The 22,240-nt window shown below is 39.1% G+C and overlaps 1 protein-coding gene across 8 annotated transcripts in view; it reads right to left on the reverse strand.

The window, feature by feature from the left end:
* ELMO1 (engulfment and cell motility 1) overlaps window positions 1-22,240 on the reverse strand; it is a 507,053-nt gene that overhangs the window by 319,924 nt on the left and 164,889 nt on the right. For all 8 annotated transcript variants that reach the window (XM_036897341.2, XM_036897344.2, XM_036897340.2 and 5 more), the window contains 4 exons: window positions 18,835-18,870; window positions 11,571-11,670; window positions 4,695-4,846; window positions 2,561-2,639 (listed from right to left, as the gene is read on the reverse strand). In XM_036897341.2, the coding sequence (XP_036753236.1) occupies window positions 2,561-2,639; window positions 4,695-4,846; window positions 11,571-11,670; window positions 18,835-18,870 (367 nt within the window). The remainder of the gene's footprint in view (window positions 1-2,560; window positions 2,640-4,694; window positions 4,847-11,570; window positions 11,671-18,834; window positions 18,871-22,240) is intronic.

The raw sequence follows: 22,240 nt of genomic DNA on the forward strand, positions 1-22,240 counted from the left end.
TTCTGCCATAAAGGCAGAAATAATATATAGGTGTTTAAAATCCATCCAAATTCATTTTAGACATTTTGAAAAATGATGAAAACCCAGATAATGAAGTTCTACCAATATTTTTGGTCCCAGGTTGGGAAAAGAAATTGAAATAAATTTTTTTTCACTTAAGTGGAACTTATCCTAAAATAACATACAAAAAAGGCATTGTTGTAAATCCAATAAATAAATGTTTAGATTATGTTTTAACCTAATGGAGTGAGAAAATGGGCTTGGTTCTTTCAGGCTTGGATGACACTTCTCTGACACATTCTATGGGCTGCTCTGCAGATAAGAGCAGGGCTGAGATTAGGATTCTAGCTCTGACTCTTATCAGCTGAGCAGTCCCGTCAAGTTCTTTGCTTGTTTTGACTACAAGAAATGTCAGAATTTTTAATTTTTCACAACAAAAGGCAATGGCAATAATATATGAGATACAGCAAACTAGGTGATATCACCAATTTGCCTGATCATGTGCTATATAGGCCTCATTGACCTTCAGGAAATAACATCAAACTCTGCTTCATTATGAACTTGCAGTTATTTTTTAGAGCCAGCTCTCTCCAAACTCACTGAAAAATATTTTTTAAATTAAAAATCAAAATCAAAATACTCTCTTTCTTGACGAACAGTGCTCACTGATTCATCTGAAATTCAACACAGTTTATAAAGTCCATGTAATTTTCTATGTTGTCACTGTTTTTATTTCAAAAGCTAAATTCATCATTTAATACTCTAGATTTTCTCCTGAATTGTATGTACTCTTTCTTAGTTGGATTGTTTTAAGTTGTTTAGTGTTATTAGACTACCCTTGTGATTTATTATTATTATAATACCTGGCTAAACTCCATCATGTCAGTTTCATATCGCTTAATTTCCAAAAAAATAAGATTTGATTCATAGAATCCAAACCTAACATTATACTGGTATTCCATTATATTTTCCTTGTTATCACTGTCCTAGAGTCAGTACAGACTGGTTGGCATCTGATTCCCTATTTCTCCATGGTCATTTGATTCCAGTTCAGCAGATTAACAGTAGTTGCTGGAGTAACAGGAAGATGCGAAATCTATGCATCTTACTCATGTCTGGATCCAGAAACCCAAGCAAAATTATAGCACTTGGGGTGGACATGAGCTTTGGTTTCCTCGAATCCAACCTCTCCTTACACAGGGGACAGGAAAGTCCCCAAGACAATGCAGACTTCTTGGCCCCCACTCTCCACTCAGCACCAGGAGGTTCGGCCAGGCATCCTTGGTCTGGACAGTAGACCAAACTTCTCCAAAGCCCATTTGAGGCTTGTGCATATGAGAGCTACCAGGCAATTTGCTTATCATAAGCTCAGTATTTAAATCTAATATAAATATAAATATAAAAGGAGCAGCCCCATCCACGATCTCACCTACGAGCTGCAAAGCCACCCCTATAGATACAGCCTGGAGCACAGGCTTGAGGATGACAGGCAGCAAACCAAATGCCCAGGAACGATAAAGTCTTTCCACTCAAACATATCCCCAGGACTGAGCCAACAATTCTAAATGGCAAGCAACCAGAAACCCTCACATTTAGTTGCTGAGGTTTAAAATCCTTGGCAGCAAAGAAATACAATTCTTGACACAGTGTTCAGTAGCATGCTAGTTTTCTAAATTCTTAAACAATTTATGGGTAACTGTCATACAGCTCCTTGGCACACTTTGTATTTGTTGAAAGACCTCATATTTCCATCCAGTTTTAAGTGAAGTGAGTTGTGATCAAGGTAACCCAGTATATGTTATGTTGATGGAAAAAACATGAATGAGTTTTGAGGTGTGAGCTAAATTCTGAGACAGAAGGAATTCCACTTCTTCCCCACCTCCACTCTACAATGACCCTTTCCCTAGTTGAAGGAGAACCAAAGGTCTACCCACAGAAGACAGTATCAAAGGATAGGTTCCATGTAGGTACAGTTAAGGGGCTTTCCTCCTCTGGTGTACACGGAGGAGGGCAAATGGATTGCTCAGTCCTCCCAGCTATATCCACATAAGGGCAACAGAAATATCAAGCAAAGAGCCCCTCTGACATGGGAACAGCTTTCCCAACCACAGGCAGCATCCTACTTGTTCTCCCCCTGGTCCTCTCACATTGCTATCTCACACTTTCAGAGGCAAAGTGCAACACCTCTCAAGATCTCCGTTTCCTCATCAGAAAAACAGGGATGACACCTCCTTTCCCCAGGGAGCATTCAATGAAGTGACGAAGATCCTTGACCTCTCTCTGCTTCTACCACTGCGGCAATGCTTTTGTCTTTTTATGTTTGGACTTCTCCATTGGGTTTCATCTGATGAAAGAGCTCTACCACTGGAACATTCCTAGCATTCTTCCTCCGACAAGGGCTTGCCTATCTCCGCCCAGTTCCCACTGGACTTGTGAATGATCCCAGACTGGCCAGCCAAGCTGCAGAGCAGCAGGGAGGCCCTAGGGTGGGAAGCAGAGGGTGCTCTCCACACCAAAAGTTGCTGGCCCTAAGTGGTCTTCAGACAGAAGTGCAACTTACCTGCCTCCTCTCATCAGGGGCCTTCAGGAAAAGTGCATTAATTACTGCAATGGTATAGGTTTGGATTTCTTGATCTGTCCTGTGAAGACACAGAACAATATAGAAAGAAAGTCAGCAGAGGCTGCTCCTGAGTCAGACCATGAAAAGGCTCATGATCATCTCCCCCAGAAAAGGTGAGAGAGAAGGGCAAGATCTAAAGAATTGCAGTTGGCAATGAGAATGCATTTCAACCATTGAGTGGCTGGAGACAGCTGTGGGGATATTACTCTAGGAAGCCGGACAATACACTGCTCAGTGCAGATCACCCAGGAAGTATAGGTGGCTGGCTGGTTCTCTCCCCTTCTCTTTTATTAGAATTTACAATAGGAGCCACCGTGTGTGTGTGTGTGTGTGCGCGCGCACGTGTGCGTGTGTGTGTGTGTGTGTATGTGTGTGTGATTTTCTGATACATGAAGTGTACCTAGGAGTATTCCTGAGTGTCCATACATTCCTGGACTTATTATAAAGGAAACTGCTTTGTCTCCATGGCAATGATATTTCATGTTGTAAAAATCTATTCCACGTAGAAACTATTTAATAACAAAAGAACCAGTTTTACGTTTACTTATTTCCTGTTCATCATAATGAAATCAGAAATTCCAAATGAAGCAAAGATCTAATGTAAACTGCATGGTAAGCACTAAATAAGAAGCACCCAGACACAAGCAAAGAGCAGCCTGTGGGTGACATTTAGACACAATGTGGGGAGAGGAGCTACTTAGAACATGGCCTGTGGCAGGATAAAACCCAAAGCCCAGGGTGCCACAGGGGGGGCTGTGTGGCCTTGGGCAAGGTCAGGGGCAACCCTCAGACAGTTCCCTCATATCTAGCACTGGGTAAGAACATACTTATTTTGAGGGGTTGTTTTTAGGATAAAATGAGGTAATGTATAAAAAAGCCTTAGCACAGTGCTTGGAAAATGAGAAACTCTTCACTTTGACAAAGTACACTGTGAATGCACACATAGGTCCTCAAGATGAAGAAAAAAGAAACAAACTATAAAGGGAAATGTGAAAGGTTTATTTTTTCCAAAGGTTTCACACAAAACCATGATTTTAGAGCATGTGTCAATCTTCTCTGAAGCTATAGTCCATAGCTTGTATGACTTAACATTTTACGTTCTAGTCACATCCCCCTACCAACTGAAGGGAACATCCAACGCACTTTGACAGTTTATATTATAAACACAATAGTTAACATTTGGGGTCATTAAGAACTACTGAGTATTCCCTCACATCCCCACCCTGTATCCACACCCAAATGGACTACTCAGGTTTCTTTTTGAGAACTTGCAAATGTGACCTGAAAGGCCAGAGACAGCAGTTACCGGGAGCCAAGTCACACTGTCAGCCAGTTTCACTAGAGAAAAGCCTCAAAGGAGGCCACAGTGCCTGTCCTGCCCAAGGCTTAGCTGCTAAGTCACTCCCAGGTCCTATAAAGTACGCCGCATCCCCTCAATAAACTCCCTGTCCCACATGCGCAAGCCCAGGATGCTGGCTGCCACCTGCAACCCCAAATGCTGTGATGTATGAAGTGGCCTGTGCAGTGGGGTCCTTCTCAGCCCAGGATCATCAGAGGCAACCTCACCAGTTACCTAAGGGTGGAGCCCCAAAGACAGCTGGTTGCTTGGGCCTTGTTACAGCTTGAGCCTCCAGAACAATAATTACATGTATTATAAAAAAGAAGGAGGTCATTGTAACCACCTTTACTCTAAGAAAGAAGCCTGATTTTTTAAATCCCTAGTAACTATGAAAATGCTCATTACAGTACAGAAAACGCTTTTTTAAATGACTACAGAAAGGTTCTGTTGAGAACTTAGGAGAACAAATTGTCCCATTGTGTCTTATTAAGAGTAAAACTCCCTATACCTACCAACAAAACCAAGTGCCTGCTAAGGGCCAGAAGAGTGCTGAGAAGGCGCCTGGGGCTGAGCCCGGAACAAGGCCTGTGCCATTTCAGTGTGGTGGACAACAAGAGCGGCACGTGGTGTGCTTGTCAAAATTCTTCTTGTATGTACTTCATCAAACCAACCTAAAATGTATCCCAGGGCGCAGAATCATTTTCCCTCCCCGCAGGGGCCGGGCAGCATGCTTACCCTTGAAGGTGTGGGATGAGCTGGCCAATGGTGATCTCCTGCGCCACCTTCTGGTAGAGGTCATGGCTATTGAGCACCATCGATTCCAAAATGGCCAAGGACCGCTGCAGGATTGAGATGTCTATGGCTGACTTATTAACAAAACTTGCTATCTGAAAAATCCAAGCAGGAAACAATTGACTATTTGTGGAGAGAGAGCAGAGAGAGAGCGAAGGGGGCACATCAAGTAAATTGGGAGCTCATTTAAGAAACACCAGACACTGAGGATGAAAACTTCTTAGAATTACGGTAGAAAAGCAAGAAATGCATGGAGTCAACATTGATTGTTTATGACATTATTACAGAGTACTATTTATATTATATTCCTATAATTTATTAAAAAGCAATTAAAAAAAAAAAGATGGCTTCAAAGAATTATTCTGTCTGGTTTCCCTGGGATTATTCTTCTGAGTTTCAGCTTTGGGGCAGATGGTTTCAACACATATATTGTTAGGATTACTGGGTTTCCCTGAGACAGTAATTTCAACATACACTAACAGCCATTCTCTTCCATTCCCTGGCTACTCCTTCACCAACACGATCCATGATTTTTATGTTCTTATTATGATCCTGTTACATTCTTAAGGGACTCACACAAATCACTCTTGTCAACACAATTCAACTGCAACTTTTCAGTCACTGGCTACCCTCCTTGCATTCTTCAACAAAACGCTCCCCCAACCCCACTATTTTTCCAATTTCTTATGGTCAAATAAATTCTTCTCATCTCAAATTTAGCAAACAGGAAAATGTTAAAATCAGCAGTGCTAAAAGTTAAAATAATAGTTCAAACTCTGAAATATATTCTCTAAGGAATTAATCACTAAGACCTCAAACATAATAAATCACAATGTAAGGGGGAAGTAAAATAAGGGTTAGAATAATGGATCACAGTAACCCAAACACATGGGTACCATAAAGGTTTTATTTTAGAAGCTTCATTAAAAGTTATTATTGTCTGTTGACAACTCACACTAAAAGGCTGTTATTATATCAACATAATGACTGCTTTCTTAAAAGCTAAATAATTTGGTTCGGTGACACTTTCTGCTTCTCCCCTGTCAACACTAATTTCTCCCTTTCTATGGTCCCATCGACTGCTTCTCCTCATCCGCTCTCCATCCTTGTACAAGATGAAATGCAAAAGCCCCATGGCAACTTGCAGTTATCATCTCAACTGTTCCTAGACCAGTGACTCCCTCGGGAAAGCAGGAAGGTGTGATACAGGGACTAAAACCCTCGCTGCCCCCAGATACATCTGGATCTCAGGGGGTGGGAAATAAATGACATGAAGAAGTAGAGTAACAGTATGCTCTTATATTCCAAAAAGAGGGTATTTTATAACACAAATTACAGGAAGAATATGAGAATTTTAAGATTCTCAGAAGACTACTTTAGATCCTTTCATGGCTAGTAAATGTCTCCAACGTGTTTACTGTCCCTGGCAAGTCCTTGCCTTAACCGTCACAGTCTGTTCCACTCTATCAAATCTACCATGCTAAGGCCACCCTTCTTTTCTTTTCTAAGGCCATCTTTCTCTGACAAAAATCCAGTTACCCCTATCCTGTGCACATGGTTTAACACTTAGATCTCATCTAAATAGAATATAAATTCCTTGACTTCCCCACCAACACCACCCCGACTATTCTTCATTATCCCAACACAATTCTTGGTAATTTGTAGAAAACTCAGTTCAGTGATAATACTTGTGATTTTCTCTGCACCAATTCTTGCTTCCTTCACATTCTTTAGCTTATCTCCATTCAGTAAATTTGGATGTACCTTTGACTCCATGAAGAATCTTCCACCTGAGAGCCCACATCCAACTTTCTCCCCTACCCTCCAGCTTTTATCCTCTTTTCACTCATTCAGGTAATGTATTATGTGCTATAAAACAGGCTTGTCCTGTCCTAATAATCAGAGATAAAGAGATGAGCAAGACCCACATGATTTTTAACTTCAAGAACTTTATAGTCTAGCAGAGACAGATGGATAAAAAAGGCATTCACTATGAAGTACATAAGTGCTTATTCTTGGCATCCAAAGGTTTGCCTCCATTGAGATATTCCAACAGAGCCTAAAATTAAATGAGGTGAAATTTCATTATTTCTTAATCCTCTCATCTCAATTATCACCTTTCCCAGCTTTGCCATAATCATTAGTAATTAATAATTCCGGTTTCCTTTTCTCTGTCTCTGTGAACACACTTGCAATGTCTTCCTTTGATACACATTCAGTTGTATATGCACGAGAACGGTCCACAGTCCAGCTCACTCCTCGGTCAGCAGGACAGCACCTCATTTCGTTCCTCTATATTCACGACTTCCCTCTGATATAAATTTACCCACCACTTCCACAAATATCCTTTGACAATATTTCCCTTCTCAAAATATTTAATGAGAACTTTCAATGTTTTCTGATATGAAGTACACCTTTTTAAAATGTACTTTAAAGTTCTCTACAAATAATTAACTCTCACCTTCTCCCAAAAGGCTTGTTCAGTGGTTGTAAAATAGTCTGTAGTCTTTGCTTTAATTCAGGTATATCTGAATCCCACATATGTATTGCTATTCCATTTGCCATTTCTATGTATTTCTCTCCTGCGAAGCTAATCCCTTACCTTAGTCAAAGTACTCTTTAGAAGTTAGTCTTTTCTATTACTTCCCCTCTTCCTTGACATATAGAACCCATCCTGTTAGCAATCCTAATGCAGACTGCAAAATGAGCATTTTGTGCAACAGCTTTAGCTGAGTACTGCCTGGCAGAGAGCAGGCATACAACCCATTAGAGTCTTCTGTTCAGTTCTAGAGGTGATAATCGTCACTTTTTAAAACTAACTTCCATTGTTTGCCTTTATTTATCAGTGATCTTAACTAGACTTTCAAATGATCCAATATTTTCATCTCATGAATCCTAATAACCAAGACATTGGGGCTGACTTAGAAAACACAATAGCTGTAAACAGGCTCCTTATTAGAGCATGTATAAATTTGTGAATAGACAAATGCTGTTTTCCTTGTCTAGTTTAAAAACTATAGATCTTAATATAGCTATAGAAGGTTAAAGATTGTCTGGGTAAGTTTTAATTTCCCTTGTTCTCTCCAAAATCAATAATGACTTCCTATGCCTTTAAATTTTCTCAGCTCCATTACTGCACTTTTGGCTGATACAGGTGAGCAGAAGCTAAGCAGCTCAAGCACAACTTCCTGAAAGTGGGTCTGCATCAGAACAAAGAGAAGGTAAGAGAAGTTAGCAATAATTATGTATACTACCTCCACCTGCTTCCATTCATTTAAAAACAAAAATAAATAAAACACAGGAATACTTGGATGACTTTTAAGAAGCTAAGGGCCATCACAGTGCATGAATCAATGATACAAACTATTAAAATCATAACTCTTCTTAGAATTACTTAGATCTTAAAATCCTCCTATGTTCTCAAAACTGAAAAGAACCAGGGAGAGCAAATCTACAGCTTCCCTCTTGTATTTTAAGTTACTGAGGCAGAGACCCATAAATCTCTTGAGTTTTTAAGAGGTAAAAATTAGCAGTTCTCTAAGCCAAAATGATTGGATGTTTGTACCGGCTCTGGGAACATTGCAGGGTGAACCAGGCCCTCCTGCAGAGCTAAGGTTTCGAGAGCATTTGTATGAAACTTTCCTTCCAAGACAAGGTACTGATGTTATACTTGGCTGGGGGAAACCAACACATGACAGAAAATTCTGGCTTTTTCTTTTCATTTTTTTCTTCTCCATGTTTCCCTATTCTCAGGCTGAGGAGCCAAGTCTTTAAAAAGCAGTAATCTATAACTGGCATCGAGGGATTCCAGGTTAAAGGTGTTTATGAATGATGTTTTTTTATTACAGGCAAAGTTTATAAACTAATAACTAGGTCCATGTATAACAAAAACAGATATTCGAGAAGGAGACAGAGGCTGGCAGGGAAAAAATACTTCTCTAAAGTGGTATGAATTTGGCGTTAATAAGAAGCCAAGTCTCGACCCCAGAGATAAGCATCTTTTGTCAGAGCATTTCCAAGTTGATTTTTGTCAAGATAAAGCTCCATTTAAAAGACAGTTGCCTGCATACAATTCCTGGGTTGTCAAAGCACTGAATTTGATCCAGCTAATGAGTAAAAAAAGTTAACCTTACAAAAACTATCAATTATAAAGTCATCTTCTGGTGACTGTTTTTCAGATTCACATAAGGAATTGAGATCTAAGTAGCAATACAAAGGTTGTAAATAAAATGACTGGGAATGAGGACATGGAATATATTAAACATACTGCCTTTTGAAAAATATTTAGTATTTTATTCAAATTGCCAAGATGGATAGTCTTTGCTTCCTTAGATCTAATACGATTATTTATTTAATTTCAGAGAGTGAATACCGTTTTGTTAAGTAGTCCGAAAATTAAATTATTGCCACTCTCTCTAACCACTTCTCACATCGCTTAAAGATAGTGTTGCAGTTCCTTTCACTCATAACTGAAATTTTACTTGAAACAAATTTAAATATAGTTTCACTGTATTCCTTCTCTTCTTCAAATTCTAGGGTTTTAAAAAAAAATGCTTCCAACTCAAAGTTCATTCATTCATTTCACAGAAATGTATTAATGTCTTACTCTGCACCAGACCCTGAGGATAAAGCCATGAAGGAAGTGTGGTTCCACCTTCCTAGGATGCAGGGTCTGTTGGGGGAGCCGGTCCAAAAACAACAAATTCACAGAAATGTGCCAAGTGCTGGAACAGGGCATCCACAAGCTCCCAGGGGAAAGGAGGGCAGAAGAAACTACTTAGTGCCACACCAGGGAGGTCACGGGGTGGGGCAACACTGCTTCAACAAGTCTGCAGGAGCTCATGTTTCCACCACTTGAGAGTTCAGGTACATAAGGATGGGGGAGGAACCCTGACCCACTCCCTGTGACCTCACTTGACCTCCCCAAGCCTCCTGACCAGGACCAACATGACGACCTGTTCTGTTCTGGAAAGGATTGCTGAGGGGGGGAAGGAGAATGTGGGTGAAGGGACAACACGTCTTCACAGAGTTCACATTCAGAACAGCATCGCTTTTGTAGTAAAAGAGGCCCTCCTAACAAGCAAGGCCATTCATAGGTAGGAGATGGAGGCTTGCCAAAAACCCAGAATGAGTTCAAATTTTGTTAAGCATAAAAATCCACAAAACCCAATATCTTCAGATTTGAACTTGCTTCAAGAACTTTTACCCCAGAAAGACGGAACACAGGAATCTGTTCTCTGCATTTATACGTTAAGCCTTAGCTTCCCTACCATCACCACAGGAAAGTACTTCCTAACATCACACTTTCCTTGGCTTTCTCACCTGCAATCGTTTCTTTTCTCTTTAGCAATTCACACTACTGACAAATATTGGCAAAAAGAGGCCTGCTCCTTTTTCGTGTGATTTCTAGGTGGTTCCCATTACTCATGTGCTTTGGCTTTATGCCCTTACAAAAGGAAAGAGGATTCAGAGGTGTGTCGAGAAGGCCCTGGGTTTCCAATCAGCTCTTGTCTGAAGTAAATATGCAACATTATGTAGGCGTTCAGTGTGTAGGGCTTCTGCCCCCAGTACACTCACTGCACAAACGAGGGGCTCTCCTATGCCTTCATCTCAAGGCAGTATCTCCCAAGATACTGATTAACTTCAAGAGAAAAAGGATCAACTTCACAGTGGGGAAACCCAGCAGTACCACTTCACCCACATAATTTCATGCCAACATTGCCATTAATAAGACATGTGGACATCCATTTCACAGACAAAAAAGGACACATCTCTACTTCCCTGATATTCTTGCTCAAAATGTGTAACCATAATTTAACCATGAGGAAATATCAAACAAACCCAAGTTGAGGGACATTCTACGAAGTAAGTGACCAGTACTCTTCAAAGTTGTCAGTCATGACAGATAAAATCAGAGACTATCAGATTGGAAGCCACTAACAAGACATGGCAACTAAATGTACTACAGAATCCTGGGTCAGGCTCCCAGAGTAAGGACGGTAATAGAAAAACTAGTGAAATACAATAATGGTAATAGTACTGCACCCCCACCACTGTTCGTTTCTTAGTTTGATAATTGCACTATGCATATGTGAACATTAGAAGAAGCTGGATGAAGGGCATATGGAAACATTCTGTACTGCTTTTTGCAAATTTGCTCTAAGTCTACCATGATTTCGAAACAAAAGGTTTACCATGATTTCAAAATTGCAAGGAATGGTGGGAGCTCTACTGCCCCTCTCCCCAACCAGGTCTACCCTCACTTATCCTCTTTATCAGCTTCCTGCTAACGAAGGAGGAACCAATTGAACCAGTTGATCCCAGAGCCATTTATCTCACCACGATTATAAGCAGGCTTACTCTGCCTAAGAGGCGTGTACCCAAGCACACCCCCTTCTCTTATATCCCTGCTTCCAACCCTGGCACTCAGCCTCTTTCCCTTTTTTCCAAATACCTGGTTGAGGGCAGAAGGTTGAGGGAGGACAGCAGGAACTATATTTAGATCTTGAGGGCAGGAGTCCTTCCTATACAGGGAATCATCAGACACCTCTGTGGCTTTTAGCAACATGACACCTTGATTGCATTTGACAAGGGGTTCTCATGTGGAAGCCCTTATGATCCAGATGGAGAGAAAACATCAAATTCACAAAATAAATTTAGGTGCCCTGAACCCCCCCCACACATAATACTATCAAAAACTACACCTACCTTTTAAACACAAAGAACTAAGGTAACAATTATAAGATATCGTCAAAGCACAGAGAAGTACCTATGAAAGAAGGAAGTAATTTAAGCCTAGGGAAGCATAATCTGCATTACCTTCTTAATGAATGCCACTGAAAATGTATCCCAGGACACTATTCCGTGGTCCATCAGCTCCACGAAGGCCGTCAGGGTGAAAGAGAGCATGTCTCCAAAGCTGGAAAACACAAGGTGAATGTGACAGAGATGCATCCAAATGCTCAGCACGAGGAAGGACACGAGCAACAGTGCTTCAGACCAGTGAATACAGGCAGGATTGTAAAAGATCACTGGGATAAGCAGCTGGGCCACAGACAACCTCCCTGAAAACGTGAGTCAATGGGAAAGAGGCAGGTCAGCTTCACTTAGGGCAGCCAGGGCCTCAGCAGGACAGACCTGGCTCACACGGACTCACTCTGATGAGCTGTGTCGTACTGGGCAGCTCGCTCATCAGTCTGACCCTCTGTCTTCTCAGCTGGAACTCTGGACAGTGGCACCTATTTACCCACAGAGTGGCTTAAAGTGCACTTAACTAAGTGTGTAGCATGTAAGCATTCAGTAAGTGATAGCTTAAAGAAAAACTTCTCAGCAAATGAACGTGAGAATGACTAAGAGAGGCCAATTTGCTGCTTTTATTTTCCATGAGTACCCAACAGGGAAGATTAGAGATAATCACATTAAGAGTATTAGTGCTTTTCAGAGGATTCAAGTGGCCTATATATACCTTTGTGTGTGTGTGTGTGTGTGCAAGTATGCATATATGTGTGTTTGGGCAAGTACACATACACACACACATACAAACATAGATACAAATATGTATGTAAGTAAGTATTCATTTTTATGTTACCCTGGCCAGCATTTTACCTTTAGTTAACAGGCTTTACAGAGTATCTGTGGAAATCATGCTGTTTGCTGGTCAGAGCCTTGCTGTGACTCTGAAGGCTGCAGGAAGGGTCTAAGGTGTGGGTTACACGTCCAAACAGAGACCCGGCAAGCTCAGGTTAACACACTATCCTTCCAAAACAGCTCCACCCATGACCCGTATCAGACAATATCCCAGTTTCCAAGGCTTTCAGAACAGCTCTTTAACAGACACTCAGAATCTTTTACAGAAAATCACCTCTATTGTAAATTATCATCATGATAAATATTAACTTAAAACTCTCAGGTGCTCTCTTCAAATACAGTGAATTATGCCCAACATACTTTTATACTGCAGGCAACCACACTGGTTCTTATGCTTGCTTTTTTAAAAAATGAAGTTGGTTGTACAGATTTTTCATCTGTAGGCTCATATATACCACAACTGGTACACTATAAAGTCTCATAAAATGTTTAGATTGAATATTCCCATCTATTTTCAGAACAGAATAGAAAACAGGCTCACATTCTTTTTAAAACAGCTTTGCAATTTCCCTTCTTCCTACTGTTCCCAACCCAGCCTTAATAACAACCTTAGAAATTCTGCCTCATCTCAGAAGCTGTGATACTGAAAAGTAGCCTACAAAAGAGGAAGTGGCCCCCAGGAAAGGCCCCTGGGCCAAAGGTGTCAGGGATCAGAGGAGCTGGCATGCAAGAGGAATGGTTAGGTGGGCGGTTTCTGGAGTCTGGCAGCAGAGGATCCCCCTCCAGCTCGAAGTAGACATTACTGGCGCAGTCTATGCCTCAGATTCTTCATTTATTAAAAATGGGGATGACGACAATTGATGGGGAAATGAGAGCTACCATACTTAAAGCTCTTCCAACAGTGTGTAGCAGGCAGAAAGCAACACGTGAGCATTAGCTATCATCATTATGCACAAATGACATTTTAATATGGAAAATGAAGCCCATGATTTTCAAACTGTGTCAAAATTTCTCTGTCTTTGAGGCCAGAAAAAAAAAATGGCAAGGAAAGCCAAACCATTCAAGTCAGATAGAAAAGTAGCAAATATTTTTGTTAAACGCTTTTTTCTGAGTCACAAACAGGCAACCCTAAATCTTACAGGTGCCCCCTAGGTGGCATCAGAGGATCATGCCCCAAAAACAAAATTCCAAGCCAGAAAACAAACTTATTTGAAGGAGAGAACCAAAAAAAGTAGAAAGACAGGTGAAAAATGTGTTAAAAAGAGTAGCAAGAGAGGCTAAATAAAAGTCCTAGAAGACTCTTCCTACAGATAATAAATCACAAGAAAATCCAAATATCAAATTGCAAAAAAATCAGGAAAATAAGAGTCAGGTAACAAAAACAATTAGTAAGATTAAAGACTAGACTGTGTAGGAATTAGTATTACTGTGAGAACATTATTGTATAATGATGCTTAGTATCAGCAGTAAACAATATTAGCTAATTTATTATTTTATTACAGCATTAGGAAAACAATATCAGCTATTTTTTACTGTGTACAAAGAGGAAAAACAACTGTATATGGTAACTAATAGCTGCCATTGCCTATACTGACATGCTAAATGACCTCAACTGCTAAAAGATTCCCATATACATGACACTGAGGGCTGACATCCATGGCTTCCATACAGGACAAAAACCCTACTTCAGTATTATCCCTACAGAACAAGCCATGCAAAAGGCAGTGGCAAAGGGATGCACACCCTTGTGGAATCAAACTCTTTACCTTCCCTGCAGGTAATTGAGGCTGGGGATAGAGATGATATTAGTCATCATTAACGGCTTTAAAAGCAAAAGGTAAATTACATTTCAGCTCTCTGAATGACTCTGTTCTCTGCTCCCTGGACCCATAACCCAAATGAGGCTAGTAACATCTGCGGCTTGTCCCTCCTCCTCAAATGCTCCAGAACTCTGCCTACAGGCTCCTCAGGCAGGGTGCTAGGACCTGGGAGAAGAGATGGTGAGAAAGAGAAAGAGTATCATTTGGCTTCCAAATCTCCAAGCTGCTTTTGGACCCTGGATTTCAATCTCCACATTATTCAGGAGGTGGAGCACCATTTCTGAGACTGCAGATAGGGCTTTCTGTGCTTGGCAATCACCTGTCGGTGTGAATGATGTGTAAGTGAGCGAAGCTTCCCCACATTACCTGCCAAGGTGCCCAGAGGAAGGCTCACTCTCTTGGCCCACTGAATAACATTTTATATAAGTGTTACGTAATTTATATTTATATTTTATATAAACATCTAATTAAATTTTTAATACATAATTATATATTCTATAAATACATATATTAGACATGTTATATATTATATAATCATTTATATTACATATTATTATAACAGATAGGTTATTAGTTAGGTCTATTCATATTTTATTATAAAATATACATAATGCATATATATAATATACTATATAGAGATACATATATAGATATATAGTGCTTATATAACATACATAATTCATTATGACTAGCTGTTGGATGGCACACTAAGTTTCCATAAGAGAGAATTTTTTCAAAATTCAACTTCATAGTCTCAATCGCAAGGAAAGTTTGGCCATGCTAAAATTTTATTCCAAATGAAGGGACTCAATCACCTCATCTCAAATGGGGCAGCTATAAAAACTGTATGGAACCCTGCCACAGATGTCTATTTCTACTCCTAGAGTGATTCAGGCTCTTAAGGGGGAAGGCAGGCGCCAAGACCTTATCTCTGAAATCAACGCCATTTTTTATTTGTTTGCCTTATTTGTTTTTTAAAAAGTGCTAAGCTAAAGATTTTGCAGTACTGACTGCCACAAATTAAGCTGACTGCAAACTTCACACGCTGGTCGAGAGCCATGTCACAGCCAACACACCATGTGTGCTGGAATGAGTCAAATATATGTTTCTCATCAACTCAGTAGAGACCATCTTCATTCCAACAAAATTCAGCCAATCTCAAAGCATTTTAATTTATGCTGCTAATTTTATAAAAGAAGAGTGCTTCCAAATGTTTCCACTGGGTGCCATGCCCAGGAGAGGAGAAGAGAGAAGATGAAAATAAAGTCCACTTTTGAAGTTAGCAAGATATCACACTGAACAGATCCTTAATTGCCAAAATTAATGAATATAGTTCTGCTCTGCCCTTTGAGTTTTTCCCAAGCATTTTCTTTTGTGGTAAAAGTTACATACATTGGAATATATGGATCCCTAAATCACCATTTAGACATTCCCTTACCCTTCAGAATCTCAGCATGACTTAACGTCAGCAAGCATTCTTTTGGTTCCTTTGTTGAAAATTTAACTGTGGATCGAATCTGGACTCTTATTTCATTCCATTGCTCTGTCGATCCCCTTATCCCAGTATCGCACTGTCTTAATAACTGACTTTATAGTAAGCTTTGAAGTCAGCTAATAAAATCCTCCAACTCTGTTGATCTTTGTTGTTTTTTCAAGATGGTTTTGGCTATTCTAGGTCCTAAGCATCTCCTTTAAGTTTTAGGATTGACTTGTATTTCTTTCTGAACTACACTGCATTGTAACTACACATTAATTTGGGCAGAATTGCTAACTGAATGATATTTGTCTTCCAATCCATGAAATGATATATTCTCCACTTACTTCGGTCTGTTTATTTTTTTTCAGCAATATGTTCATGTTTCAGTGAACAGTATTGCATACATCTTATTAAATTTATTCCTAAGAATTTTGTGATTTTGACACTTTGTAAATGGGAATTTTAAAATTTCATTTTCTAGTTGTTTGTTGTTAATGCATAAAAATGCATCACTTTTATATGCTGATGTATCCTGAAGCCTTGCTAAATAGAAAAGATAGTTTTACTGGATAAGAATTCTGGATTGACAAGAACATCATCACTTTTAAGATGTTGCCTTTTGGCTTCCACTGTTTCAAATGAGAAGTCAACACTCATTTTTATTTTTATTCTCTTAATGTAGTAAAGTTGCTTTTCTCTGGCTGCCTTCAAGGTACTCTTTTTATCTTCAAATTTCAGAAGTTTGACTAAAATGTATCTAGGTATAGTTTTCTTTTTTTTATCCCACTTGGGGTTCAATGAACTTCTTAGATCTATAAATTTATGTTTTTCAACAAATTTTGGAAATTTTCTATCATTATTTCCTCAAATATTTTTCTGCTCCATTCTCTCTTTCCTCTCCTTTTGGGACCCCAATTAAATGTATTGTAAATCAACTGTTATTATCTCACAAGTCAGTTACTCCCTATTTTATCTATTCTTCAGAGTGGATAATTTATAATGATATATCTTCAAGGTCATTGTCTCTTCAGCTCCCATACAGTGAATTTTTCCTTTACCTATTACACTTTTAGTTTTATAATTTCCAATTGATTATTTTTTATGCTTTCCACTTTTCTGCTGAGACTCCCCATCTTTAATATGCATTCATTTTCCTAATACTTTTCTTTAGTCTTTTAATATATTTATAAATGTTGCTTTAAAATCTTCATCGGCTAATCTAGGTCATCTCAGGGTCAGTACTTCTGGTACTTGCTTTAATTCTTTTTTAAGCATGGGTTATCTTTTCCTGTTTCTATATACCTAGTAATTTTGTATTGTATTCTGAACACTGAGTGGGACTGCCAAGGCTCAAACTTTAGTTTTATTCTTCTGAAGAGTGTTGATTTTTGTTATAGCAGGAAGTTAATCTGGTTAAAAATCAAACTCTACACTCTGCAGTGAGTGACAGTTTATATCTCTTCTCAATTCTTTGCATTTCCAGTTACAGTTTTTACCAGCTCACTTGGAGTTCACACACACACATATTCACACTTCAGTGATCAATGAGAGATTAGGGCAGAGTTTATATGCAGATATAGGGTTTCAAACTCTCTGAACTTCCCTCCTCTCATGGATCCCCCATAAATACCTAGCTGTTCTGCCAGCCCAAAACTACATCCTCTTAGTAACTTAGCTTAATAACTTATCATGCTATCTGGATGAGCAGGTATGCTCAGACAACAAGCTACAAACACACACACGTCATCTGAGGCCCATTTGTTCTCTTGAGGATTGACTGCTCTCTTCTTTCTGTCTGCCTTGGGTTGTATACCCAGTTCATTTAAAGTTACTTTTAGATGTGTTGTTCATAGTACTTTGTCCAGATTTATAATTGTTATCCATATTAGTCTGATTAAGCTACTCTGCTATTACCAGAAGTAGAGCCCTGAAGATTGATTTTTATTTCTGGTTGATAAGTGGAAATCATGGCTCAATGTAGTCACACTTCCAACATCTCTACATACCAAAAGATTAGAACAATTCTTAAAACTATATTCACAGATAAATTTTAAGAAATTATTTTGTCTTCAGAGCCCCAAATTCCCCTATGCTAGCAAGTTGTATGAGGCTGTCGGAGAAAAAATCAGTATGGATCCCAGCTCTACCACCTGACTTTAATGTCTGTGTCAAGGAAATGATTCTAATCTTACTGACTGTATGTAGTATATATAAGCATAAATTAGAATAAGTGTAAACATTGAGACAGTGCCCAGGACAGAATAAACTCTCATAAAAGATGGCTTCTACTGCCATCTTTTCCCTTAAGTGCTTCCACTACATTAAAAATATATATCAAGGTAAGATTTAAGAAGTCTTACCTAAAAACTCAATATTGCTTTCTACTTTATTAGAATTTAATAACTGAAGAGTTCCTGAAATGAATACTTTATCTGTGTGGGATGGGTAGGGGAAGATGAATGATATGGGACCAGCATTATATACTGAAGGTGATAAGCATTTTTTCTAAGGGTTTCAAAAGAAGTTACACACTTTCAAATGCTGTTCAGTCTTCTTTCTCAAACTGAAATTATCTGCTTAACAACTTGGCAGAATGGAAATTCATCCAGCCTATAATAAAGAGTTTGTTAGATTCTGTTTGACTCACCTTGTTTAGTGAATAATAAAGACACTGAGGAGGGAAAACGCTAAGAAACAAGTTCTGAGATCTCCAACTACTATTATCATGCAGCTCACTTAGTCGATAGGTGATCCAGCACTTTCCCAGATTCAGAGTAAATAATTTTCATTCCACACTTCAATCCTGAAAATATTTTTTAAAACGTGGATCTTTTCCTTACTGAGCCATTAAGGAGAACCAAAGATGTCTGACTTTGAACATTACATGGGCCACAGAAAAGAAAGATTTTAATATAATACATAAAATTATGCATAGCCTTGCTCCATGAGAAGGGTAGCAATTCTGATGTGATCATTTGGTGGTTACAAACATACAATACCTCTCACCACAAAAAAAGAAGGGAAATAGATGTTTAAAGAACTTGATTATAAGAACTTCAAGCAGAAATTTAAAAAACACACACACATCACTAACTTAAAATATCTCCATGCACAGTTACACAGTCAGAAGACAGGGCTTAATTATTCAGAGAAGAAGGAAGTGTTGCATCATCTGTATCAATTGATCAAAATTTCTTACCAAGGTTTCATGATCTTCTGCAATTTCTGGTATCGTCTGCAAAATTTAAAAACAACCATGTGAGAAGCATGTTTGAAACAAATGATTTTTACACTATGGACATTATCTTGAAGAAAGCTCAGATCAGATATAAGACCAATTTAACTGCTATGATGTAAGGGAACTTTATTCACTTTGAAACATTATTCAAAATAATAGACTGGTATTTTTTAGTGATAAGAAACAATCAAAACACAAGGATTAAACTATTGTAACAAACCTTATGAGGAAAGGCAAAAAGAACACTCCATTTGGATCAGAATGGGTGTATATTCAATGAGGGGAGAAGACCCTAGAGATACGAATGGGTATATTTTCAATGAAGAAAGTGTAGCCAGAAAGTACTAGATCAGTTCTTAAGTACAGGCTCAACAAAGAAGAAATAGTTGATTTTCTTGGGTAAATTGCCTATTAATTCTACTTTCTCTTTCTTGAGGAAAAAGATTACTTCTTTGGAAGGAAGAAGTCATGAGACATTGCAATAGTCCTGGACAAGACATGGAACTCTGGGATGGTGGCCTGAAAAAAAAGTTGTGCAATAGATAAATGTTGTCTGCAAGAAAGGACAATTATGCTTTTTAAAAAACGGGTCAAGAAGATAAGGCAACAGGTGATTTTAATCCTATCAAACCCCTTCCCACTGCTCAAGTCTGCCAAGTTCCTCTGGCATCAAGTCTGTTCTTCCTTCTGTATTGAATACTCTTCCCCTACTTGTCCAATTAGCTAAGTGCTACCCCAAACTCACCTGATTGAAGGGAATCTGGGAAGCCTCTCTGACCTCTCATTTCCCTTCCTTGACCCGAGGGAGCATGGTGCCCACATCTGCACTCTCAGAAGATACATCAGCTGAATGACTTAGGACATCTCACTGTCCTTCCAGCTCCCTGATAGGCAGGGGCTTGGCACTGCGACTCAGTATTATAATGTCAGGCACATGCACAGCAGATACTCAATAAATGGTTGATGAATGATTTGATGATGCAGAAAAAATGAAGTTTCACATTTCAACCACATAAAATGTAACCACTTCAGAAACCTAACTGACCACGAGAAGATCAGATCTAGTTTTTGGTAAAACTGGAGGGTTAAAAATGTCCATAAAGAGATCTTTCTCTTTCTCCTCTCCTCCCTCCCCGCTTTACCTTCCTTTCTTAAAAAAAAAAAAAGTAACAGCTTCCTTCTTTCATTTTAAAAGAAAAAAATGTAATAGCTTCCAACAGCCATTGGGAAAGCTGTAAGAAGTAGGTGGCCACAGGGCAGCAGGCCTGAGCAGAAGTTGGTTTCTCTTGCAAGAGCCAAACACTCCCTCCCCTCCACTAAAAGGAACTGAGGCTCTTTGGAGAAATGACTCCTGCCAAGGTTGGGACAGGGATAAATTAGATAAGTCTGGAGCAACTCATTGAGCCAGAAAGTAACAAAACGGTCAAAGAATAATGGGAAACAGGTCAGAAGGACACAGAAGACAGTTTGAAGAGGCTTCCATGGCTAAATCTGGGACAACTTGAGCTTCAAAATGAGTAATAGTGATAGAGTATAGCCCAATGAATAAATCAGGAATGATTAACTCCACATTATTTGAATGAGTGGTGTGCCTGTATTGTGGAAGAACCAAATCTGTGGGGGAAAACACACCAGCCTGATTTGTACCATTTTCCATTTTCCACAGTGTAACTACTCCAAAATTGTTTACTAACAGATTACAAAGGGGGGATTAAGCATTACAGTGGAGATCTAGAAGGGGTTATCATAATCAAGTGGTCAAAGTGAACACAAGTAATAAGATGAAGAGACACCATGTGCCATCAATAGAATGCAGTGAAAATGCACAAGCTTCTGAGATATTCCGAAGACATGTAATATGAGTCTAAAATGAGAAAAAGTTGAAGAAATGTGTTGGGAAAAAATCTGTGTTTCAGTGGGAAATTATGCACTGTCTTTAGCATACTCTTCAGGGTTATCAGATCCCAGGCCTGTTGTAAGTAACTGATGGGTTTGTATATTTTGGTTTGTCTGGTAGTGATTTAATCCACTTCCTCCCTGCAGGTGAAAAATCAGTTTTGTCTCCATTTGCAGTCCAGTTCAACATTTCTTTATTCTATATAAATTGGTGCCCTTTTGACTTTTCCTTTGAAACTGTTAAAACATCTACCTGGTTCCCTCATATCAGAGAATGAGGAATGAGAAAAATACATTTCTTTTAATACATATTCACTTTTATATCTGTGTGAGAGTCATGCTTTTATTTTTCCTTAAAATTACCTTTAATAAATTACTTTTTAACCAACCCAGATTGGAGGATACTCTAAAAATGGCTGGCCTGTGGTCTTAAAAAATGCCAAAGTCATGAAAAGAAAGGAGCCATTAAGTTATGCTTAGGAAAAACAGGACAACTGAGCACCAGGTGCTATCTTGACTTAAAACTTTGTATTAAAGGACACACCTCAGACTCCTGGGGAACCTTAACCTTGTAACGATTCCATAAAGAGTTTGGAATGGCTAAATTAATTAACAAGCGGTCATTAGACTGAGGTGGCTTTAATGCCAGGTGGCCTATGTAAGTGAACCAAACTATAAGGCTTTAAATGTCTTAGGGTTACAAAATTGAAACCTAGGACAAGCAATCACAGCCACCAGCATCAAGTTATAGACAACCCAGTAATTTCCTCGCTTTGCTTCCAGCCTTTTCCATAGAAAAGAGTCCCTGGTCCCAGTTTGGCACTGACTGATTCTGATTGCTGCTCAAGTAAACTCTTAAAATGTTTAATATGCCTCTGTTTATCTTGTAAGAGAATGGCTTCAAAATAAATATGTGTTTTTTTTGTGTGTAAGCAATATATAAAGCAGTCACTGTAACTTTTCACCCTAAAAGAGCTTTCTGGCCTAAGCACCTTTAGGTTATTTTAGTTGTTGCACTTCTGCAGCCGACCTTGGCCTTGGAAAGTTCTCCTGGACAAGAGTGCAGAGATTCATGTTGAATCGCAGTGTTTCTTACTTCTCAACGTCCTCATTTTAGCTTTAGATTGAACATAACAGAAGTGGACATTTTGTGTCATGATATCTGTTTTCCTGAGGTTCCCAGTCTACCTACCTATCTCTCAACATACCCACTGACATATAAGACTCATATACATGACTCTGGAACGGCAGATGTTTCAGAGTGGCCAGAAGCCTTTCACCTCAGCCCAAAATATGGCATTCTGTTCCCCAGCAGAAGATGATCTCTTTTTTAAACAGGCTGCACAGCCCCTTCTCATTTCCATTACTAGAGTCATGGACAAAGACACAGAAACAAAGCCAGAAGGGGTGAGGAGGAGGAGGATCCACTTTAAGGAATTTTCTGTCACACAATCCCTGATAAAGCCTAAAA

Source organism: Manis pentadactyla, chromosome 7 (genome assembly GCF_030020395.1).
Source record: "Manis pentadactyla isolate mManPen7 chromosome 7, mManPen7.hap1, whole genome shotgun sequence".
NCBI lineage: Eukaryota > Metazoa > Chordata > Mammalia > Pholidota > Manidae > Manis > Manis pentadactyla.